This window comes from Triturus cristatus, chromosome 4_2 (assembly GCF_964204655.1).
Source record: "Triturus cristatus chromosome 4_2, aTriCri1.1, whole genome shotgun sequence".
NCBI classification, from domain to species: Eukaryota; Metazoa; Chordata; class Amphibia; order Caudata; family Salamandridae; genus Triturus; species Triturus cristatus.
The window spans coordinates 659,476,422-659,502,933 of record NC_140586.1 but is presented as its reverse complement, the minus strand read 5'-3'; the positions used below and the strand labels follow the sequence as shown (position 1 = coordinate 659,502,933).

Below are 26,512 nucleotides of genomic sequence, written 5' to 3'. Positions count from 1 at the left end.
AGGCTAGAGGCGCTCCGGCGCGGTGTGCTCAGGCAGGGTGAGTCCGTGACCACGCTTCCAGCGTGTCATGGGGAAGAGAGGCTAGAGGCGCTCCAGCGCGGTGTGCCCAGGCAGAGTGAGTCCGTGACCACGCTTCCAGCATGCATCTATAGAGCGAGGGCATCCCAAAGAATGCCAAGAGAAATATCCTTATCTCCTTACATGCACACACTTGCTTTGAGTTTTCTTTAAAGTCTCGTTTACGATGATTGAACCATAAAAAATATGAACTGTAGAGTCACAGGTTACATAACCTGTCATCTCTGGCATGTACGCTAAAAATGTCAATATTAAGTAGCGAGCACTGAAAGAAAGTGGACAGGTGCTAGCTTTTCCCCTTTGCTTAAAGCAAAGTTTGATTGTATAATAGATTTCTTAACACAGTTTATAGGTGAATATTTTATTTAAAGAAGATACCTCGCAACCTTTTGCCTCACCAATTGAAGATGGGGTCTGACACTTTAGAGAGTGATCCTATGGGCAAGCTCTTTTTAGTATATGGATGGCATTTTTTTGGGGGGGGGTATGATTGAAACTAGACTGGCAGTTGTAGAAGAATAATGAAATGCTCAGTTAGCTTCAACAAGAATCAAGCCACTGACCTTCATGTTGACTTCACTTTAATATATTTGAAGCATTAACCACTGTCCGAGTTATCTCAAGAAAATTTTTTGATGGTTTAGTCTGTCTTTGGTATGAAAGCTTAAGGAGCCAGGTGCCTGTCACACTATTTATGCATGCCAGCTTTCAGGCTGTAATACTAGCAAAACAGTTCAAGTATTTCATGTACTTGCTGATCACACACACTTAAGTACAATAAATCTCACTTTTAAATCTGTACACAACGTTTTAGAGGTTTTGTTTTTTGCCTATTGCAGAGCGCAGCGTGTAACTTGTAAGTCAGTTGTTCAAATGTTCCAGCGTTTGTTGCACAGATCCCTGTATAATTTGAAGGTCAGAAGTTTCTATGCTGGGAAATAGTTCAGTGAGTTGTGGACTTCTGAAAACCTCTACATGTAACAAGCGAAGCATGAAATACATTTAAGTCTTTCACGGATAACTTTCTGTTGCTGACTGAGGACAGAGAAAGGTCATGATTACTACCTATTAGAAAGGGCCCACATATTTCAGTTTGTGTTGCGTGCTATGTAAACTACCCTTATTAATTTGATTATACACAAACACCTGCATAAGTATGATATATTTCATTTTGGAGATGTTTTGCCTTCAGTAGGCTTGTGATTTTCCTAATCTTTATTAAGAACAGGATGTAACATACAGCGCAGCGAGCAATTGATGTGTCTCCTTGCTATTACGGTGTAGCCTCACATTTCTTTACTTTTTCTTTAGAAATCTTTTGTCTTCAGATCCTGCCAACCGGCAGTTTTAGCTGGTTGTTATCCAAAGACCTTTTGTATACACTATAAATATTTATAGAGGGCTTTGGCTCTGCTCATTGCTTACCATCGCTTGGCTTTCTTTAAGCACTATAGTAGAGCACTTAATGACAGTGCAGCAGTCTGCTTGTGAAAGACATATTGTAGGCTGAGAACATAGATGGGCTTCCAGCCTGCCCATTGTTTACGGTTGGTTGGAGTTACTGTCGCTGTCATTTGCCTGCTTGTTGTTCTATGGCGTTTCCTAGTCCATCTTGTGTCTGCCCCTTCCCCTAGAGCACTGCCAATTTGTGTTCTACTGTTCACTTTCAGGGAAGAATGTTTTTCTTAAGGACTCCACAAAGGTGTGTATATGTTCGAGGCATATGAGCTGCAGATTGTACACTTAGCATAGATCGCCATCTGGTGTTGGGCCCGGATGTTTGCAGTTTGTTTTTGTTCTTTGGACAGTCTTTGGAAGTCACGAGTTTGGTGACTCCTCCTTCGGTCCGTACTGCGCATGGGCTTCGGCTCCATCCTCAGATTGTTTTTTTCCGCCATCGGGCTCGGATGTGATACTTCGTGCTCCGGCTTGGAGCTTCTACGGTTCCAGCCTCGACGGAAAATCCTCGTTTCTTCGAGTTTCTTCATTATCATCTTCATCTCTCGAAGCGGCACTTTTCTCCATCCCGTACATCGGCACCGGCCTTCGGGCCTTCCTCGACTCCGGTCCCGGCCGATGGAAAGGACTCCGTTCAAAAAGTGCCCAAAATGTGGGTCTAAATTTCCCCACACCGACCTCCATCAGGTGTGTAACCTTTGCCTCTCTCCAGAACACGAGGCCAGAGACTGCCCCGCCTGTAAGTCTTTTCGATCAAAAAAGACCATCCGGGATCGAATAGCCCGACACACCATGGCGCACTCCTCGACCGCGGCTCCACCGGACATCTTCGGAGACTACGCCGAAGCTTCGAGGCAACTACACACCCAGCAGGAGGACGACGTCGTCAGCGCTTCCGAGGCCGACGACTCCGACGTGGAGGACATCACACCGGTGCAGCGGGTCGTGAGTACTATACCCCCTCCCACCCCCGCGCCCAAAACCAAAGAGACTCCGGTTACACCCTCGCCTGCAGGCCTGGGCAAAACCAAGCACACAGCTTCTATCACCCCACCTTCGGGCCCGGTGTCGAAGCCTCAGAAGTCTCACGGCAGCTCGGGCTCGAGCCAGCCGACGCCTGGTGCCGAAAAACACCATTCGGCACCGAAGAAAGGGATACCCAGCTCGACTCCGAAGCCACCGGTGCCGAAGCCTGGACTCTCAGTGCCGACCAAACATAAACACATCTGTCGGCACCGACGCTCCGGCGCCGAAAACTCCTTTGACGCCGAAAAAAACGGAGGCTCCAAAAAAGCATGGCGCACAGAAACCATCGAAGCCCTCGGCTCCGAAACCATCGGCACCAGCGGACGATTCGGCGCCACTGGCTCTGTTCACACCAGACCCTTTGCAAAAGACTCTATCTAAAGATCCAAAGACTGGGCTATTGACTTTAATTATCAAGAAAAGACGCCTTGACACTCCGGCTCCTCCTCCACCACCCAAACGGAAGGACTCTGCCACTTCTCCCCTCAGAGTGCCCTCCCCACTACCTCCTCCACCTCCTCCACCCCCTCCCAGGTCTCCGCCACCCTTACCTTATCACTCCCCGTCCCCAGATCCGGACTTCGGGGACCCACATTATGACCCAGCGGACGCCCCAATGGACCCCACTCCACCGGGGACCCCAGACCCATGGGAAGACTACCACAACCCTGACATACCTGATAAGCCTCAGGACGACCTATACCCATCCAGGCCGTCTCCTCCGGAGGATTCCTTAGGGTTTCATCACTTAGTGCAGAGAGCAGCACACTACCATGGGGTGGACATGCACAGCGAACCAGTGGAAGACGACTTCCTACTGGACACATTTGACATTCAGGACAAATCCACGTCTATTTTGCCCATGCTTAAGGGTGTCACCAAGCATGCTGCAGAGGTGTTCAAAGACCCTGTCAGGGCCAGGGTACTGAACCCTAGAATAGAGAAAAAGTACAAGGCGGCACCCACAGACCCTGCATACATTAAGGGCCCTGCTCCCTTAGATTCCCTAGTTGTCTCCACAGCTAGAAAGCGGGCTAACTCCCAGTCCTCAGGAGAAGCCCCACCGCCAGACAAGGAATCCAAACTTCTAGACGCGTCTGGCAAACGCACCGCCTCCCAAGCTGCAAACATGTGGCGCATTGCAAATACACAAGCGCTACTTGCGCGCTATGACAGAGCACACTACGACGAACTTGAGACTCTTATGCAGCACCTTCCCGAAAAACACAAGCGCAAGGCTCATGACCTGATACAGGAGGGTAAACTAATTACAAACACCTCCATTAAGTGTGCCCTCGATGCAGCCGACACTGCATCTAGAGCCATAAATACCAGTGTCCTGCTTCGTCGCCATGCCTGGCTCAGGATCTCAGGGTTCAAGCCTGAAGTCCAGGCGTCCATACTCAATCACCCTTTTGACCAACAAACTCTCTTTGGGCCAAAGGTAGACGAAGCGTTGGAAAAGATGAAAAAGGACACAGACACAGCAAAGTCTATGGGGGCACTCCAAACACAAGCCTCTAAACGTTCCTTTCGACGCTCATCCTTTCGTGGCACAGGCAGAGGCTTCTCCACCGATAGCGCCTCTACCTCTTACAAGTCCCCTCCTCAAAATACCTTTTCAAAGGGCAACCAAAGGGGTGGTTACAGAGGCAACAACAATAAGGGCAGGGGCAAAACTAACACCACCCGTTCTGCTACCCCACCCGCACAATGACTTCCCTTCGCTCCCCCCAGACCATCCCACTCCGGTCGGGGGCAGACTACAAAACTTTATCCACGCATGGGAGTCCATAACATCGGACAAATGGGTGACCCAAATCATTCGGTCAGGGTACTGTCTCGAGCTAACATCTACCCCACCCAATATCCCACCAAGGCACCGTCCAATGTCTCAAGAACATTCCACACTGCTCAAACAGGAGGTACTCTCCCTCCTCCAAAAACACGCTATAGAGCAGGTCCCCGTCAATCAGCAAAATCTAGGGGTCTACTCCCTATATTTCTTAATACCAAAGAAAGACGGGACCCTCAGGCCCATTCTGGACCTCCGGCCTCTAAATGCCTACATACATTCAGACCATTTCCACATGGTCACCCTACAACAAGTCCTCCCGCTCCTCTGCCAGGGAGACTTTCTCACTACCTTGGATCTGAAAGACGCATACTTTCACATTCCAATACACCCCTCTCACAGGAAGTACCTCAGGTTCGTGGTGGACGGGCAGCATTACCAATTCACGGTTCTCCCCTTCGGGGTTACCACCGCACCACGGGTGTTTACCAAATGCCTAGCGGTAGTGGCAGCACACCTCAGACGTCAACATATTCACGTCTTCCCTTACTTAGATGACTGGCTGATAAAAGCCGCGTCCTACCACCAATGTGTGCAACATACAAACAGCACCATCCAACTGCTCCACCAGCTAGGCTTCACGGTGAACTACCAAAAGTCCCACCTCATACCATCTCACACAAAGCAATATCTCGGGGCCACTATAGACACCTCCAAGGGTATTGCCTATCCAAACTCAGCCAGAATCACAAGCATTCAAGCCTTACGCAAAACATTCCTTCCTCAACACCCTCTTCCAGCAAGAGTGTTTATGAAGCTCATAGGAATGATGGCGTCTTGCATTTTCATAGTGCCCCATGCAAGACTCCACATGCGTCCACTTCAAGAGTGCCTAGCACAACAGTGGAACCAGGCCCAGGGTCAGCTGACAGATCTGGTGTTGGTGGACGGCCGCACACATCACTCTCTGCAGTGGTGGAACACCACAAACCTTTCCAAAGGGCGGCCGTTCCTGGACCCGGTTCCTCAGGTGATTCTAACAGCGGACGCATCGCTCTCCGGCTGGGGAGCGCACCTCCTACACCTCACAATGCAAGGTCTATGGACGCCACAGCAAAAATCGCTCCACATCAACCATCTGGAGCTCTTGGCGATCTTTCTAGCCCTAAAATCCTTCCAAAAACAGATTTCGGGCAAAGCAGTCCTCATTCGCACAGACAACATGACTGCAATGTATTATATCCAAAAACAGGGGGGGACACACTCTCCCCAGCTCTCCCGCTTAGCCCAGAGCATATGGAGATGGGCAATTCCCCAAAACATCTTTCTCCTGGCACAGCACGTTCCAAGCGTACAAAACACCATGGCAGATCTGCTCAGCAGACAAACGCAACAACTACACGAATGGGAACTGCATCCACAAGTTCTTCACCCATTCTTCCAACAGTGGGGGCATCCTCAGATAGACCTCTTCGCCACCCACGAAAACAAAAAATGCCCAAGCTTCGCCGCCAGATACCCACACCCATTGTCCAAGGGCAATGCGATATGGATGAACTGGTCAGGCAGATTTGCATACGCCTTTCCACCTCTCCCACTAATTCCATTAGTGGTAAGGAAGCTACAACAACACTCCCTCACACTCATTCTAGTAGCTCCGACGTGGGCCAGGCAGCCGTGGTACACCACACTACAACTATCAGTGGTACCACATCAAAAACTGCACCTATCCCCATGCCTACTAACCCAGAACCATGGAGAAATCAGGCACCCGGACCCAGCTCAGCTCAACCTTGCGATCTGGCTCCTGAAATCTTAGAATTTGGATACCTTAACCTTCCCCCTGATTGCATGAACATCATCATGGAAGCCAGACGTCCTACCACTAGAGCATGCTATGCCGCAAAGTGGAAAAGATTTGTAATTTACTGCCGTAACAATACAATCAACCCTTTAGATGCATCCATACAGCACATCATATGCTATCTGCTCCATCTTCACAGGTGTAACCTGGCATATTCATCCATACGCCTACACCTAGCAGCGATCGCTGCTTATCTACAAAACAGACAGCATTTATCACTGTTCAGAGTGCCCGCTATTAAAGCCTTTGTGGAAGGCCTTAAACGAGTAATTCCTCCCAGGGCACCACCTTCTCCTGTATGGAATCTAAATTTAGTTCTTACACGGCTAATGGGTCCGCCCTTCGAACCAATGCATAAATGCGAGCTACAGTTTCTCACCTGGAAAACAGCTTTTCTCGTAGCTATCACTTCCTTTAGAAGGGTTGGTGAAATACAAGTGTTCACTATACAGGAACCCTTCCTACAAATACATCACAGCAAGGTCATACTTCGCACAAATCCGAAGTTTCTCCCCAAGGTCATTTCCCCCTTCCATCTCAATCAATCGGTGGAATTACCTGTCTTCTTCTCGCAACCTCAATCTGTTGCAGAGAGGGCCTTACACACACTCGATGTTAAAAGGGCTTTGCTGTACTACATACAAAGAACGCAACCCTTCAGGAAGACTAAACAATTGTTCGTTTCCTTCTCTCCACCACATAAAGGCAACCCCATCTCTAAATCAGGGATAGCTAGGTGGATTGTAAAGTGCATACAAATTTGCTATCAAAAGGCAAAAAGAACATTATCTGTTCCGCCTAAAGCCCACTCTACTAGAAAGTTAGGGGCTTCGATGGCTTTTCTAGGGAACATACCTTTAGATGACATCTGCAAAGCAGCCACATGGTCAACACCGCACACCTTCACAAAACATTACTGTGTAGATGTGCATTCCAAGCAGCAAGCTAGGGTGGGCCAGGCTGTACTAAAGACACTTTTTCAAACCACTGCAACGTCGCCGCTAAGGTTGGGTACTGCTATATAATCTATGCTAAGTGTACAATCTGCAGCTCATATGCCTCGAACGGAATATGCTACTTACCAGTATGCATCTGTTCTTGGCATGTAGAGCTGCAGAGTTGTACACGCCCACCCGCCTCCCCGGCTACCTGTATCCGTTCCAGTACATCTTATTTAGATATAACACACATGGGTTTCTCACTGTTATTACTACGCTCCATCATTTCCCTGTTGGCGAAAAACAATCTGAGGATGGAGCCGAAGCCCATGCGCAGTACGGACCGAAGGAGGAGTCACCAAACTCGTGACTTCCAAAGACTGTCCAAAGAACAAAAACAAACTGCAAACATCCGGGCCCAACACCAGATGGCGATCTATGCTAAGTGTACAACTCTGCAGCTCTACATGCCAAGAACAGATGCATACTGGTAAGTAGCATATTCCTTTCCAACTGTCTCCCTAGTGTGCTTCTCCCACCCTCCCCCTGGCTTCGTTTAGCTGTCTCTCGCCATTGCTCCCCTCCTCAGTCCCCCCCCCCCCCCCTGTTGCCTACCCCAACCCGTTTTTCTTTTTATTTACTGATCTAACTCTGGGAGATAAAAAAAAAAGTGGGCTATGTCATTTAATTGGAACACGCATGTGTGGTGTGCTTGCCTATAAAATGTTGCTGCCAGCTATGCCGTAGGCTTTGTCATTTCTTCTCTTTAACCATGCTGCACAGCTCCCATGGTGACCCATTACAACGGGCACATCCCAGAAGGCTTGTGGAGTGCGCATGAACAACCTAAAGACCAGGAGCCTTTGGAGCCCAGCGGATGCAGTGAAATTCATTAACCTACTGGAACTTGAGATGGTCTTTGTAGCATTGAAAGCCAGCTACGCACACACAAAAGGACAGACAGTGCTGAGTCAGAGGGACAACACAACGACAATGTTCTACTTCGACAAACCAGAAGGACCGAAGTTCATACTACCAAAACTAGCGTAAGAGATATGGAAGTGGGCACTCGGATGGAACTCGGCCCTGCTAGCAGTACATCTCGCAGGAGATCAGAACTCAGAAGCAGAAAGACTAAGCAGACAAGCAAACCCCTTTCCCAAGTGGGAGATAGAAGAGGTGCTGGACAAAGTGTTCAGAAAATGGGGCAGTCCAAGCATAGACCTGTTTGCAAGCCCAGAAAACGCAATATGTCAAGAGTTGGTGTCCAGATTTCCACACCACCATTCCTTATGGAATGCACTGTCGATAAACTGGTGAGGGAGATTGCATACGTCTGATTCATTTTATCCCAAGAATATTGGACAAATTCAAATATTCAAGGGTGTCACTCGCATTCATTGCCCCATAGTGGGCCAGTCAATTGTGTACTCTGGCCTACTAGAGACATCCATAGGACAGATCATACCCATAAGGACATCGCAGGATCCTCTAACTAGGACGTGAGGATATACCATCTGGAGCCATGCACACGCAATCTGTCAGCATGGCTAAATACCTAGAATTCGGACACCTTCAGCTGCCCTCCAGGACACTGGAAATACTTGGGGAGGCAAGAAGGCAGAGTACACAGACATGCTACACAGCCAAGTGGATCAGATACATCGGTTGATTCAGGAACCACAAGAAGCTAGAAATGAGGACTGAGCACAGTACTAACATACCTCACCAACCTACTGAACAATAGCCTGACCTACGCATCATTGACGGTCCACTTTGCCACCATAGTTGCATATAGCAGAGGGATAACGTGGAACAGCTTCTTCACACTGCTGGTGGTGAAAACAATTCTGGAAGGATCAAGGAAGGTGGCACGACTGAGATCGGCACGACCAATGTGGAGCTTGAACATGATACTCATACAGCTGATGGCAGAACTGTTTGAACCTATTCATAAGGCAGAACTGAAGTTTCTAACCCTCAAACATGCCTTGTAGGTTTCGATCACATCGCTTCACAGGTTGAGCGTGTTACATGCACTTACCACCTTAGAACCATACCGTCCAAATCCACAAGGACCGGGTAGGTTTAAGAACAAATACACAGCTTCTACCAAAGGTACAATTACAATTCTTCCTCAACCATACCATCGAACTACCAGCCTTCTTCCAAGAACCAAATGGGCTCTACACACCCTGGATAGCGGACATGTTCTACCTGCAAGAGACAAAGACAATAAAAGGGAAAACAAGATTAAAAAGAATTTTAAAAAACAAAAAAAAGAAAGGGGAAACAGTCTTTTTTTTGCCATGAGCAAGCAAAGGTACACCAATAACAGAAGGGACCATAACACAACATAGTAGAGGTAATCTAAACTTGGTACACAAGGGTGGAAACAGCTTTGCCTAGTAGGCACAGGGTGCCCTCAGCGAGAAAGAAGTGTGTAACACTGGCATTCCTATCCAGTATGCCCATCAGTGGCATCTGCATGGTTGCATCATGTTTACTCAACCACACCTTCACGAAACACTTCTGTGGACATCCAGAAAAACAAGTAAGCACAAGTGGGACAGAGTGCTACAACACCTGTTTACTAGTTCAAGGACAGTTCAACCCATTTTCTCCACGGAGTCAAATACTGCTATGTAATCGGTACACAGCAGTTTAATCCAGAAAAGGATTCATGATGCAAAACAAAATGAATGCCTATCAGTAGTAGTAGTTTTGCAGCTTGATTGGTTTTCTGGATTCACATGCGACCCACCCTCCTCCCCAGAATGTGGGGAAAAAACAGGTGAGCTGCGAGCCATTTCATGAAGGGGGATGTTTCCAACTACCGAGTCCCCAAGGGTAAAAAAGAATCTGAAGATACTGACCACGCACTGGGAACTTCCAGGGGGGGTGTCTGATGTCACACACGGGTTGGAATTACCACCAAATGGTAGTCTATAATGCCCAAAAGAAAAGAAAAACAGAAGTCAAACAAACTAATCCGGACCCAACCATTAGATGGAGAAACGGGTGCAAAGCATGTGAATCCAGAAAACTCTTCAAGCTGCAAAATTCGCCTGCTAGTAAATAATAGTTTCGTTACTTGAGATACCTAGAACTGGTGAATTTCAGTGGGTTTAAAAAAAAGGGGGGGGCTTGTTTTATTGTAAAGTAAGATTGCAATTCCTAACTAACGCCACTTTAACCTGTGAGTTTTTCAGTGAATTATTATAATAATTTTGTGGTGTGGATTCGGGGGCTCATGGCCTGGCCCCCAGTGCCCAATCCCTGACCCACACATCAGTGGATATCTACTTTCTGTTTTAAAAAATCTGCATAGAAATTCACTGAAAAACGTTATAGTTGGGTGAATAAAAGTTAAAAACTTCCATTTTAAACTCATAAAAAACACCACTGAAAGTCACTGGTCACAGTTGGCTTAAGTAACTATAACAGGTGCCCTAAAGTAGCTGTAACTCACACCCTTGCCATGCACTGCTTATACCCTCATATTTTACATCACTCATGTCATGTTCAAAGACTGCATTAATAACATCCGGAAGCAGATGTGGCCAGGCCCTGCAGCCAACCCCTCAACATGCACAGCTGAAGTATGATTAGGTTTGGTCATAAGATCTTACTTTACGTTATAAAAACCCAAAAAAATACGTAGGGCTGGTACTATGATTTTTAACATGCATTAAAAAATACTTATACGTTTACTAGAAAAAAACGGAGGTTAAAGTGGAGTTATATGTAGGTACTGTAATAGTTTGAAAACAAAAAAAACACGGAGATTCATCAGTTGTACGTAACTAACCGAAGTGTAGCTTGTACCCTCACGATGCACAGCTTATTTTCTCCTATATTACATCTCTCATTGCATGTCAAATCACATATTTGATATCTTAAATCTATGATGGTGCAAGCTACACAAAGTCTCTATTAATGCTACCACTTTGAATATGGTGCCACGGATTCTTTTTTTTTTTTTTAAATGTTTTTATTAGTTTTCTGATACATCACATTGCCCCCCCACCACACACCCCTCCCTCTCCCGGAGAGCAGGTATCGGACATTTATTTTTTACCATAGAGAGCTTATTTGTACAAAAACAACGTAAAAAAGCAAACAAAAGGTTTATCGTATACATGTCAATATCCAATTGTCACAATTACATTTCTTGTGTCCAAGCAATCAATGGTGCCCAGATCTTCATACCCCTCTTCCTCTTATTCCTCCCTTTATCCTTATAAATGGCAACCTCCAGACTGCAGGTAGCCAATAACCGAGTTCTCCATTCAAAAAATGAAGGGGGTATCGGATCTATCCATGCCGAAGCGATGCTCATCCTGAAAATGGCCATACCAACAAAAATCAACCCCTGTAATTCACTAGATCGAATGTTATCAGATACACCCAACAATACTTCTGTCTTCGTGATACTAACCTTACAATGTGAAATCCTTGTTAAAAAGTCGGATATTTCAGAAAGGACTTTGGTTAAGGCGGGGCATGAAGCAAACATATGTGTTATATCTGCTGCTGGATGAGCACACCGAGGACACATCGTTCCATTCCCCGTCCCCCATTTAGCTATTTTTTCAGGAGTGTAGTAAAGTGAAAAAAATGTTTTAAAAAATTGAGCCTGAAGTTTCATAGACATTAAATAAGTTAATGACATATCATATGCGTCACAAGGGATTTGGGGTGTAACACCCAACCTGGTCTGCCATGTCATCACATGTTTATTCATATCATCGGGTAGTAAAGCATTTAGTCCTGCATATATCTCCCCGATTCTCTGGGTTTTAGCTGATCTCACTTTATCTATAATATCACAAGGGTGAAATTTAATGCGGCCACCTGTTTTCTTAGTTAAGAAATCCCTCACCTGAAGAAATTTAAAGAAATCCCGATTTGTCAGATGAAACTCTATTTTTAATTCATCAAATGATTTTATTCCACTACCAGAAAAAAAACATCCAAGTCGTTTAACGCCTAGTCCAGCCCATCTCTGTATATAAATATCATGAAATATTTCTGGGTGATCCGCATTCTGAAGTACAGGGGTATAATATGAATATCGGCCTAAGCCGACTAGTTTTTTTATACTACTCCATACTTTGAAAATACTAGAAATAGTTTTAAATTTTACTTTTTTTAAATAATCATCGTTCATATGTCGCCATAGGCAACCAATACTGTCCTCACCCAGAATAAGTTCTTGAGGGGTGGGTATATTGTGACCCATTGAAATCTCCATTAAGAGACTATTGCTATACTGTAGTACTGTGGCCCAATAATATAATTTACAATTTGGTAGTGACCATCCCCCACGTTCCCTAGGTAAAGTAATCCATCTAAGTGCTCTACGTGATTTGTTGTATCCCCAGATAAAATGTGAAAACATAGAATCGATATTTTTGAAAATTAATGGGGAAAATTCAAGGCAAATAGTTCTAAAAAAAATATAAAAATTTAGGAAAGAATAACATTTTCACCGCATTGGATCTTCCACCAATAGTTAGATGCAGATTGTGCAGCCGAGATAGTTCTTTTTTAGTCTGAGTTAACAGGGGCTGAATATTATTATCCACGATGTTTTCAATTTTTTCACTAATACTTACCCCTATATATATTGCTTTATCAACAATCCTCATATCATTCATAATGATTTTATTATTTACGACTATCTGAGTTTTGCTAGAATTCAATTTGTACCCGGAAATTCGACCAAAATCCAGTGCTTCTTGCTCTATGTGTTTTATTGCTTCAATGGGGTCACCTGTAACAATAGCAATGTCTGCTGCATAGCATAAGCATTTAGTTTCTAGATCTCGTATTTTAATGGGAGGGATTGAGGTTTTAAGTTTTAATCTTTGTATAAATACATCGATGTAAATGGCAAACAAAAGGGGTGAACAAGGGCATCCCTGTCTTGTACCCCTATGGATGGTGAAGCTATCTGACAAGATCCCATTAATTAAGACTCGGGCAGTGGGATTTATGTAGAGTTGTTTTATTGCCTGTATATATTTTTCTCCGATCCCACAATTTGCCATGGCAACCCATAAGAATTTCCAGGAGACCCTGTCAAAGCTTTTTCAGCATCTAACAGTATAAGCGACATAGGGTCTCCTGACACATTTGTATAATCAAAAAGGGAGATAACTCTTTGTATATGATCAGTTGTGGATCTCCCGGGAATGAAACAGTGTTGTTCTTCCGACACAACTTTATGAATAATTGGTGCCAATTGAGCCGCTAAAATTTTAGAGTAAATTTTTGAATCCCCATTAATCAAAGTAATCGGACGATAGGAGCCCATTTCTTTAACGTCTTTGTTTTTCTTCGGGAACACGATCATTTTAGCATATGACCAAGATTTCGGTGGATTACCTCCCTGAAAGATATGTTGAAAAAGTAATGTTAAAATAATCTCTAATTGTGGGGCAAATTTTACATAGAATTCAGTAGGGATTCCATCCATACCCGATGCTTTTCCATTGGACAAACCCTTAATTGCTATTATTTCCTCCCAGGAGATTGGACTATCTAAAAGTTCCTGATCATCTAATCTCAAACATTCTGGGATCGACAGATCTAAATATGTTTTAGGATCTCTATTATCAATATTATCATTTTCATCTTCATTATCATCTTCCTGGTATAGTTTACTATAAAACTTCTGAAAAGCCGTTCTTATTTCAACAGGTTCGGATCTTCGACCCAGATCTGGATCTCTGATTTCTTTAATTAGTGAAGATGAAATTTCTTCTCGTGTTCTAACAGCTAGTTGGTGCCCCACTGTTTCACTGAACTCGTATATTTTTTGCCTGTTGGCGCGGGCCCGAACGACAGCTTTTCCAACTAGTATTTCGGAAATATGATTTTTAGCTACTGTCACTTTGCCCATCTCATTATCAATCGCCCTGTCTTCCTGTATTGCTTTAGTTAGATTCTCTTCGGCTCTTCGTAGATATTGTTCTAACAATGCCATATTTTGTTTTTCCATTTTATTGTGTTTAAAAGAAAATTTCAGAGTTTCGCCCCTAATACAAGCTTTCAATGTATCCCATACTATGTCCATTGTAGTAGATCCAATATTATCTTCTAGAAAGTCCGGGATCCAAGCACTCATGTTGGTAATAAGCATCATTATAGAGTAGCGCTCTTTCAAATGTCCATGTATTAATTTTAGGTCTCATTGAAAAAATAGTTATACTGAGCCTTAGAGGATTGTGATCTGACAGTACTCTAGGTAGTCTGTCGATTTGATAATTTGATCTCATTGAGTTGGACATAAGCATATAATCGAGCCTTACCTGTTTAGAGTGAGGGTATGAAAAAAAAGTATAGCCAGGATCTGCAGGATATTTTGTAGACCATCCATCAATTAAACCGTGAAGCATGCACATTTCTTTTAAAGCATTAAAAACTTTACGTTTCCTACCCTGATAGATAAACTTTTGATCCGTAAGCCAACTATTAGGTAAATGGATGTTTAGATCTCCACAAATAATCATAGGTAGAGGCCAATGCGTTAATTCATTAGAAATCTGGATCAATACCTCTGGATCGTCACTGGTGTTACCATATACTGTACATATAGTTAGTTTCCCTTCCCCATTGTTAAAATGACATTCAACTATTACAAATCGTCCAAGTGTGTCTGCTATAGCACGCGGGAATTGTATCCCCCCACCCTTAGCTAAAATAGTGACCCCTTTGGTACGAGTCCCCTGTGTTGTGGCGGCGATAATTCAATATCCTAAAGTTTTAAGTAAATATTGCTGAGCCCCTTCGATGTGTGTCTCTTGAAGGCATACCACTGCAGCCCCAATAGCTTTAAGACCCTCTGAAACTTTGTCTTTTCTTTATATTGTTCAGGCCGCAAACATTCATTGATACTATGTTGAGTCTAGCCATTACAGTTTTTCCATCTCCCGGCTAAAAAAAAAAAAAAAAAATCCCCTTTTTTTTTTTTTTTACTGATCTCTATGTGTTGACTATAATCATTAAGAAAGTATAAAGTCCTGCTCTCCTTCCCTTTGCGCGAGTTCCCGCTCCCCCCCTCTCTCTTCCTCCCTCTCTCCAACCCGCCTCCCCCCAGACCAATAAGCGAGGCATCCTGGTGCCACGGATTCTTTAGAAAAAGAGCAGAATGCATTACATTTGGAATAGCAACATAAAGGGAAGAAGTTTCGTTAAACTAGTAAACAGTCGGTAAATAGCAATAGAAATTCAATTAAGATAACCCCCACTTCGTGTCTGGGCTGGTTTTGCACTATAATTTTGAAGACACGCTAATGGGCGTTCACTTCACCGATGAGTATCAGGAATACATTTTAGTCACAGAGGTCTGAAATTAATGTTTATTTACTTGTTGCAGGATTGTTTGTACTCAGTAAATGAACACTCCCAACGGTGAAGTGTGTGTGTCTCTGTGTCTCTCTCCCTGTGTGTGTGTGCGTGTGCGTGTGTGTGTGCGTGTGTGTGTGCGTGTGTGTGTGCGTGTGTGTGTGCGTGTGTGTGTGCGTGTGTGCGTGTGTGTGTGTGTGTGTGTGTGTGTGTGTGTGTGTGTGTGTGTGTGTGTGTTCCAAACAGTTAGGGTGACCACTGCGGTGAAACAACATATGTATGTCAAAATGAATAAGACCTACCTTCGTGTTTTTTGGAGCACACAAAATAGCTGCTCCCTGGGTGCACACAGTGTTCCACCAATGCAATTACAGTTTTGGAGGATTTGGATTAAAGGAGTTTAAGACACTACCTGCTATAGTTAACCCTGGGAGAATTAATGTATACCGATTCATCTTTTACTCATGAAAACAACGTCCAGATGAATCAATTGAAGACTGTTTCAGCTCTCAGGTCACTGGCAGCTTCATGTGATTTTGAATGTATTTCTTACGAACAAGTCCTGAGAGACCAAATCCTAATGCGTAAAAAAGTTCAGGAAAAATTGTGGTCCGCCTCTGATTGATCATTAAATGCTGCCATAGATCTAGCCAAATCCATCGAACACTTCGAGGAATTTGTAAAAGAGATAAGAGGAAATGAAAAAGGAGATGTGTTTAGCATCAACAAAGATTCCAAAGACCACGATAAACAGAAGAAGTCTTGCAATCAGAGGTCTGACTACCCAAATAAAACTGAGAGCAAACACAAGAACCCAAATACAAGTGTTGAAAGACGTAATCCAACTTTACAATGCTTCCTATGTGGAAGCAATAACCACTTAGCAAACTTTAAGGGGTGTCCAGCTATTCATACAGTTTGTTCAAAATCTAATAAGGGTCATTTGAGTAAGTGTTGCAAAACCAATATGAGGAAAGTAAATTATATACAGTGTTCAGATGATGATCATACTCATAGTAATGATGAAAATGAAATCAATACAGTAATTAACATGTGTAGTGATGATGGAATATCAAAGTTTCCTTCACTGTTCATCAATGTTGATGGAATAAGTTTGAGATTCTTAGTGGACTCTTGTGCTTGGTATTCCATCATTTCTTCAAGCGTTTTCTATGAGAATTGGCCAAATAGACCCCTAGTTCATCCCAATGTATCTCCTGGGGGCTATACAGGGCATAAAATTGACTTGATAGGCTATTTTAATGTAGACCTAACGTTTTCTGGCCACCATACTTTCAGCAAGATATATGTGGCGAAGTCTGGGAAATTCCTTCTTGGGTGGCCACATCAACACGTATTGGGTATTAAACTTGATCCCAGAGCCAACCCTCCTGTTTTCGCTATTGATTCTGTTTCGCAGTGTGAACCAATTTCAGTTGATAAATTGATCCGAGAATTTCCAGGTGTTTTCAGTGGGAAGCTTGGAAAATACGTAGGGTTTGAACATGTTATTAAACTTCACAAAAATACCACTCCCATTCGCCACAAAGTAAGGAATGTTCCACTTTCCTATAGGGAAAAGTTGAGTGTCATGCTAAAAAATCTTTGCAATGAAGGCATCATAGAACCCATAGAGTCTTCTCCCTGGGTTTCTCCCATAGTTATTTCGGAAAAATCTTCAGGCGAACTTCGGCTGTGTGTTGACTTACGCAGTTTAAATCGCGCAATTTGGGTCGACGCTCATCCCCTTCCCAACTTGCATGAAATGGTTTCTAGTCTGGCTGACGCACAAGTTTTCTCGTGCATTGATTTAGCAAGTGCATATCATCAAGTGGTTCTTTCCGAGGACTCTAGGAACTTTACAGCATTTATTACTCCAGAAGGGCTTTTTAGATATCGCCGCATGCCGTTTGGCCTAGCTAGTGCTGCATCAGTTTTCCAGAGACTGATGAAAGAAACTTTGGAGGGATTATCTGGTGCAATAGCGTTCCAGGACGATATTTTGGTTTATGGGAAGAATGATGAAGAGCATGACCGAAATCTTTACAATTTAATAGCAGCATTAGCAGTGAGAGGTCTTACTCTTCGTTTGGATAAATGCAAGACAAAGGCAAGGGAAGTGGAATACTTAGGACACACAATTAGCGGGAAGGGCATCAAACCAAAACAAAAACACATTGAAAGTATCATTAATGCTCCCTTACCTTCATCAAGAGAACAGTTAGTTGCTTTCCTTGGGCTTACCGAATTTTACGCAAAGTTTATCCCAAACTACTCTGTTAAGGTTGACCCGTTCAGGTGTTTACTCAAGAAAAATGCTAAGTTCATATGGTCAGATGACATGACTGAAGCATTTGAAAATTTGAAGAAGTTCATTGTTAATGCACCGTGTTTAAAACCTTTTGTTCCTGGGAAAAAGTGGATAGTTATGGTAGATGCAAGCAATTTGGGCCTCAGTGGTGTTTTACTACAAAAAGACAATTGCAATGAATGGATTGTAGCTTATGCTTCTAGAGCATTAAGAGATGCAGAGAAAAATTATTCTGTTATCGAAAGAGAGCTTCTTGCCTGTGTATGGGGAGCAGAACATTTTAGAAGTTTTTTGTGGGGGACTGAGTTTATTATCAAAACCGATCACAAACCCCTTGTGTTTCTAATGTTTCCTGGTGGAGGTCGGTCCAAGTCAGCACGGTTGGCCAGATTATCATCGAGGTTACAATCTTTTCGCTTTAGTATTGAGTATGTTCAAGTAAAGGCAAATATGCATGCAGATTGTATGTCAAGGTTACCCATCGACAGTGATAAAAATTATCAAGATGATGATTGTGAGGTGGCATTCACTACACGTGATGTAAATTTAATACATGGTGGGGAACCAAGTTTGAGTGAGGATGTTTGGATGTCTGAAATGGAAAAAGTTAGCGAATTACATTTTTTAAAAAATTACTTTGTGCAAGGTTGGCCAGAATTAAGGAAACTATCCGGTGACATGATGAGTTTCTCGAAGATTCAAGATGAACTAGCCATTGAAAACGGGTTAGTTATGAGAGAGGATAAAATAATTCCACCTTTTGGGCTTAGGAATACCATCATGGAGATTGGTCATGAGGGACATCTCGGGATTTCTTTGACTAGAAGACTAAGTAGGGAAGCATTTTGGTGGCCTGGAATAGACTCTTCCATTGAGCATTTTGTACGCAAATGTAGTAATTGTTCTAGTAGCGATAAATCAGCTGTTCCTTTGCGTGTGGAATCCCATCCTGTTGATTGTCCTGTTGGTCCATGGAGAAAATTAGGTCTTGATGATATTGGTCCTTTTCAAGTTCTACCAAAAGATAAGTGTTTTGGAATCGTTCTTATTGACTATTTTTCGAAGTGGCCTGAGGTCAAGATGGTCAGAGAAGTCACCTCACAAAGTGTAATTGAGTTCCTAGATAATATTTTTTGTAGAGAAGGGATTCCGCAAGAAATAGTCACGGATAATGGGCCTCAATTCATTAGCAAGGAGATGGAGTCATTCTTTGTGAAATGCAGTAGAACACATAAGAGAATAGCGGTTTTCCATCCAGAGGCCAATGGTCAAGTGGAACGATTTAACCGTGTTGTGAAGGAAGCAATCCAACTTTCAATAAAAGGTGGTCTTAATTGGAGTAATGCCTTACAATCCATGTTACTAGCATATAGAACCTCTCCAAATTCAGTCACCTAAGCTAGTCCATTTGAACTTTTGAGGGGACGGAAACCAAGTACCAGTTTAGTGCCGTGGTGGTTGAAAAGAAGTTTGAGTGACAATAAGTTAACTGCTATCGACTATGATGTCATTAAACAAAGAGTCAATGTGCACAAAGAAAAAATGAAATTGTTTATGGATAAGAAAAGCGGTTCTAGTAGTAAAATTAAAATTGTTGTTGGTGACTTTGTTCGTTTGAAGAAGAAAGAAAATGTTCCAAAAGGTTTACAGTGTTGGTCAGGTCCAAAGAGAGTTATAGAAGTGTTCAATAATGCTGTAAGAATAGAGGGAGGAAGCGTTTGGAATCTGAACAGGATTTCCTTGTTCAAGGGTGCTTCCCACTCAGCTAGGAATGTTGGCAAGAGTAGATATTCAGTTGTTGATCACATTGTTGTTCCCTATGAACAGCATCCCCATTGCTCCAATTGGAACAGTGATTCTAGAAGGAAACGTGAGCATCACTATCCTGAAAGATTCAAGGATTATGTCATGGTTTAGTATTCTTGTTAAAAAAATATAAATAAATAACGGGGGAAGATGTGTTGCATATGTATAACTCGTGTTAGCGTGATTTCCGCGAGCTCCTTTCCTTCACGCTCGTGGAGATCACACCGAGTGTTTTGGTTTGATTATGTGCATTCTGTGCAGGGCGGTTTACCAGGTGGTTGGGGACATTATGCGGTGGACTCCGATGATGTGAACTTGGATTAAAACCTGTTTTGCTGTTTGATAACTTTTTCGTGTGATTTCTTACTACGTGGGTGCCACCAGATACTTTTCCCACACAAAATAGCTTCTCCCTGGGTGCACACAGGGTTCCACCAATGCAATTACACAGCTCACCCTAGAAATGTGGATGAAATGGCCATTAAATGGAATGCAAAACAGTCAGACCTTCGATGACCCGGACAGATGAAACTGCTCTTGAAAGAAAAGACCACTTCATCAAAAAGCACATAGGGAGTTGAGAATTGGAATTTGGCTCTTGAGCGAGTCCTATGTCCCACCATTATCACCAGGTTGAAAATGAAACAATCCACCATGAGTGCTTAAAAATTAGTGTCCATAAAGAATCAGGAGCCCACAAGCGACATAACCAGGTGATGAACAGTGTTCCAGAACGTCAAAGCCAGCCTAAGCAGAATACAGGCACTCCTAATTTGAATCACACCATAGTCCAATTTAAAAAGAAATACATGTATTAAAAGTATGTATAATCACATATTACTATTCAATGAATAGGCATTGGGATATGACCATATGTGAAGCTGGGAGAACGGCATGTCACTCTGAAATTCTTTAATGCTCAGGATTCATGCTACTGCCCAGCAGCACAAAATCCAGAGTCCCAGAATTTTGTATTGGGTGCATCCCCGTACACAATGTGGATTCCAATAGTGAATATCCATTAGTGAATATCCAGCTTTTAAGCTGCTCATGGGTTGCTGCTCCTCTCGCCCAATCCAGCAAGGAGAAAAAGCTGGTAGTTTTTCTTTACTGCAAGGCGGGGAAGCACCATCGTTGAATTCTGATGGCCCAGGTGGCACTGCCAGATGTGGTGTTAATGAAGCCTGACTGAATTCCAAGAGTCAGCCAGGAGAATCCAGCTGCTTCTGTACCCATAAGAAGCTGTACATTTTAAAATGGCAGCCTTTGTATTTGTGTGAATGAAGCAGTGTGAGGGAGGGCGGGCAGGTAGTGAGGACGATGAGGCCATGTAGCCAGGTGGCCAATATCTTACTCCCCTCAGTCATTGAACCAGTCACTCCCCTTCTGCCTCAAGTGTCAGTGGTTCGCTCTTGCAGGGTATCCTCTATCGATAAACTGCATCAGTCTCCTGTAAAACCGAAACCACTTGTCTCTCCATCAGTTTGCTTCCCCTTCTCTCCCACATGCTTCCAACTTGTTTTCCTGTGTCTCACATATCTTTTTTCATCCTGTATAATTCTCTTCCTAACTGTGTAGTCACTAGCACCTATTCTTAGCTTGTCAAAGTTCACCCCAGATCATCCCTCATTTACTGCTGTGCTTGTATCTCCTTAACTCACCCTTTCTTATTTCACTCCTTCCCATTGCTGCAACATGTTTCTTACTACGGAGTAAAGCACTATGTTTCAAGCTTTTAGTTTGAATTTACATACTAATATTCTAAATGCTAATGTATCCCTCAAAAGTAATTACATTAGTAGTTGAAAGTGGACCTGTAACGGAACCCTGATTTTCATAGGTTTTTCAGAAATGCATAGATTGTGGTGCAACACCCTGTTCAAAAAAATATATAGTTTCATTCAGTACCATAACATTTGTTAATAGAATCACCTACTATTTGCATCACTTATGCTTCAGAATTGCAGCAAAAGGCGTTTAACAAATAAAGTTGTATAGAACTGCAAGGCCGTACTTGAGGCAGAACGCATGCTACAATTGTCTGACGTAAGGTATATGAATTATATTGTCCGACAGTATAGGATCATTATAGACCAAATCCTTAGCTATATCACAGTCACTGGCATATATTATCCCCCAACAACTAACCACAGGACTGACAGTTGTTTCAATTATATAATCCTTCTGCAAATGTTTCTTTAAAGCCATTAAAGAAACAGTACTGACTTGAGCTGGCTTTCTTAGGGCCTTTCTAACGGGAGGTTGAGGCGTAGGTTGTGTGGTAAAGAGGGAAGGAAGGAGCTAAGACAACCAAAAGGGGAGGTTCATGCCTTCCAGAAATTGGTGCTTGAATTGACGGCTAGAGCTTCACAAAAGAGAGCGAGGACAAGTAGAAAAACAAAGATTCAAGGGGTCTAGTTTACTAATAGCGAAGCGTCCTTCATATGGTATTTACTTGAGGGTGTTCCTCGGGGTTAGAAATATACGTGTGGCTTTTTTTGCATTACATATCATTTCTATGAAACGTCGAGCTCAGCTTAGCTAGATTGTGCTCTTTTTGACACTGAATAGATGACTGTGTTATGTGAATTCGTCTGGAAACTGCAAAGTTGGCTCACCTGCCTCCACATGGCTGTGTACGCATGGTGTCATTGCTGACTGACACATGTAACTCCTAGATACCATCCCCTCTTAATTTTTTACCCCCATTGACAAAATTTTGGTTTTGGTGCTCACGCTTCAGCCCTGTGTTTTGCTGCTGTATTACATAATGCAAAAACTAAGAAAACCGAGCAAGCCTAGCGGTTTAATTACTATTTAGGGAAAAACACTATTTTCAGTAACTTAAGACCTATAAACTGACTATCAGGGTAAGACTTAGACACCTAGGAAGTCAAAGGTGATTATTAAGTCGAAGCCTACCAAAGTATGCAGCTGTCTGGTTTGCTAACATCATCTTTGGGACATTTTGAAAGATTCCCTGGGAATGTATTCCGCCCATTGCTTACCATTTGCTTTGTATTTTGAAACTTACATTTGCTTGCTTTTCATTTGCTGGTTTTATTTGTTTATTGCTTTCCAGTTTGAGTTCGTCACTCCCGTGGACCATAGCCTATTTACTGTATTCTTTGACGAGTGCTCACTTTCTGTATACGGGCCTTTAAATCATATTCTTATCTCGTCACATATGTTGTGCATTCAAATACAGAGGCCAAATCGGGCTCTGTCGTCCAAGGGAGCTGGGTGTTTGCTTTTCTTTTTCAGACTTTAAGGTGAGAGAATTTGTGTGACAATCTTGCTGTGAAAGGAAAGACTTTTTCTAGCATACATTTTTTTTAAATGTCTGTAAATTAACTGTGCAGCTATTTCAGAATATATCCGAATTGGGAAAGCTCAAATGTAGCACATTTTTGTGTAATTCTGAAGTGTGATGGGACACAAATCAATACACCTGGTGATGACATTTAAACACTATCATTTGTGAGCTATATACTATTATCTGTAAAACTGTATGTCTGCAAATTCTAATTTCAATTTGAAATATATTGTCTGTAATGGCAGTGCGCTTCCACATCAGGCATACTCCGAGTCCACACTATGCCACTCTAATCTAGACCACTCCACTTCACTATCCCCATCACTGTATGCCCCTCCACTCCACTCTAGGACACACAACTCCACTCTGACATGCCACTCACTTTACGAAATGCCGCTGTACTCTCCCCTTCTCCGCTCTACACCACTGCACTGTGCTCGACTTCGCTCAACCGTAGTCTACTCTCTATGCCTTGTTTACTCTACTTTGCGGCACTTTACTCTACTGTATGCCATTTTACTCCACTTTACTCCAACACACTGCTTAACTGTACTCCAGTATGCCACTCCACTCTATGCCACTCCACTTGACAACACTCCACGCCCTCCATGACACCTCACGACACTGAATGCATCTCCACTTGGTGCCACTCCACAGCACTCTACGCATTCCATGTCACTCTAATCTACGGCATTCTGTCACGCTAATCTACGGCATCCTATGTCTGTCTAATCTATGCCACTCTGCGACACTATGCCACTCTGCTCTCCGACACTCTATGCCACTCTGCTCTCCGACACTCTATGCCACTCTGCTCTCCGACACTCTATGCCACTCTGCTCTCCGACACTCTATGCCACTCTGCTCTCCGACACTCTATGCCACTCTGCTCTCCGACACTCTATGCCACTCTGCTCTCCGACACTCTATGCCACTCTGCTCTCTGACACTTTATGCCACTCTGCTCTCTGACACTTTATGCCACTCTGCTCTGACACTGTCACTCTACTGTACGACGCTATACCACTCCACGACACTATACCACTCCACGACACTATACCACTCCACTCTCTCCATGACCCTCTATGCCTTTCCATGGCATTCTATGCCATTCTATGACCCTTTATACCATTCTGTCACTCTACTCTGTGCCGCTCTATTCTACGTCACTTGCCGCCGCTCTTCTCAACGCCACTCTACTCTCTCCATGACACTATACGCCACTCTGCGCCACTGCACTGTAACTCACTCTCGCACTCTACTCCACGACACTCTATGCAACTCTACTCCACAACAGTAATTGTACGACAATGTACTCTATGCCCCTCCACACTACGTCCCTCTGCTTTCCTCTACGCCATTAACTTTTAGCCATGCTAAACAGCAGCCACGCTGGCTAAAACACATTAGCTCTTTTTGCTTTACCAATGCTAATTAAAATGGTCAAGAAACTTTCGTCTACCATTGGCGGAGTGTATAGGGTCCCACTATCAGCAGCTTGCTTCACGTGTGTTGAACACCCTATGCTAACCTTTCCAGCATTAATTTCACTCCATTTCTAAAGTACTAAATTATATGTCCTTGTTTAATATGTCTTGTCTGTATCACGATTTGCTTGTTAGCCTGGTAAGTGTGACCTTTAGTAACACAAACAGATTCTCTTAGTTTCCTGAAGCTTAAAGGGCAGAATTTATGAAGGGGTTTAGACATCCGTTTTTCAACCACGTGCGCTTCAACCTGGAAATATCTATCCACTACTTTCTCTGATTAGCTGTTAGAATAACTGAAAGGCCAGTTGTTGCCTTTTTCTAGGTGGTTGATGGAGTTCAGACTCTGTGCGTCGCCGTCAACCCCATTGCTGCATTTAGTGATTTGCCACTCTTTCTTGTTCAATCAATATAAGACTGGTTGTCTCACAAAGTTACAACAACAACTTTTAAGTGGTGACTGAGAGATGTAGTACCTACATAATAACTTAAGCCTGAGTTAGTCTGGTGAATGGGTACTCCGTCACAAACATTACAGGTTTCCCATGTGCCTAATTATAAGTGCATTAGGATAGGTGGGTGGGATATCTGACACGTTTGTGACGCAGTACCCATCTATGAAACTCTAAATCAGGCCCTCCGATGCTTTGTATGTTTTTTTGGCTGTCACTATGAAGTCTGTGGTTGAGTTGGTTTTTCTTGCTTGCCTTCTTCCTCTTTGTGTTTACAGCTTACCTTTTTTATTGCATAACCTGTACACTTTTCGTTGAAGGTACTCTACTATTGTCCTGGTTTTACTACTGGTGTAAAGCAGTTATTCCAGACCGTTTCAAAGAAGAAAGCTGTATTAAAGGGTGAACAAGATCAAATGGTAGAAAAGGTAAATTCTTAAAATTAGTAAACGAGATATGAACTGTTGGCATTGCATGCGCTCGTATCACACCTTTCAACTTCTGAATTGCACCACATTGTAATAATGGAAGAATTATGTAAAAAAAATATATATATATATATATATATAGCACAGTAGTCCTCTCCCAGTGACTGTCGTTGAGATGGTTTAATTGTGTTCCCTTTGGAAACATTCCATATTGAGGTAGGATAAATGAAATGTCTAGTGGGTAGACCAGCTTCATGCGTGTGCTGTTTGAAAATGTGCTTTCAGCAAACAAATTAAAACCAACATCTCTTAATAAAATAAAAAAATTATTGGTCTTGGGTTCGATGTAGCATATATTAGAAGCCGAAGGTAACCATATAGCAAAGTTTAGACCGAAGGGGCGTGGGCTGTGACACTAGCTCATTCTTTCGAAGGAATTCTTCCTTTGTGACGTAGATCTGCAGGGTAAACATTTTATTGCACAGCAACCTCATTTGCAATTCCATTTCACCATTACTTGAACGATGTGAGCACTTAACATAATAGATGGCTCTCCTTTTCTTTCCCAGAGTGATTTTAGCAGGTGTGGCGCCCCTAGGAATGAATGGGATCTACAGCTATCTCCTCAGATGACATATTCGCATTTATGTTTAGGGATTGTGCTTCATTTGAGAAACATGGCCTTACACTTGCAGGCTCATTGAAATGTGATGAACGGTTTCGACAACTATCAGGCTTGGTGCTTTGAAGAGGTGGTTACTCACTACAGCATCACACATTTGTCAGTGATGTTTACAGAGACTTTAGTGACTGGTGTGATTCCTCCTCTGATTCAAACAAACGTCTTCCTACATTCGAAGCAGGCAAGGCTCATCCACAACATGAAGCTTCCTATCACCTCGCACGTTTGCTAGTCCATCAGATGGAATTTTGTGGAAAATAGCTTTAATTCCCCTTTTTCCCATTCATAGTGTGCTCTGGCAGGTTACAAAAGGGTTCAGAATGCAGATTGGCAGAGAAGACCTCCATGGAAAGACCCACTGACCATCGTCTCTTCTTTGTATCTGATGGGACGTTATTCTGATAGATGGAGTCGTAATTCGAGAATTTGGATGGCCCGATAGGGTTGGTGCTTTAGGGTCATCGTGCTTGGACATCACATGCTTTTGCTTTCCTTAGTTCTGAGTAGTGTCCTTTT

The 26,512-nt window shown here is 43.2% G+C and overlaps 1 protein-coding gene across 1 annotated transcript in view; it reads left to right on the top strand.

Annotated features, from left to right (window-relative positions):
- USP1 (ubiquitin specific peptidase 1) overlaps nt 1–26,512 on the top strand; it is a 96,589-nt gene that overhangs the window by 19,911 nt on the left and 50,166 nt on the right. Inside the window, exon 3 of the mRNA XM_085602435.1 lies at nt 25,207–25,314. Coding sequence (XP_085458561.1) covers nt 25,207–25,314 — 108 coding nt within the window. The remainder of the gene's footprint in view (nt 1–25,206; nt 25,315–26,512) is intronic.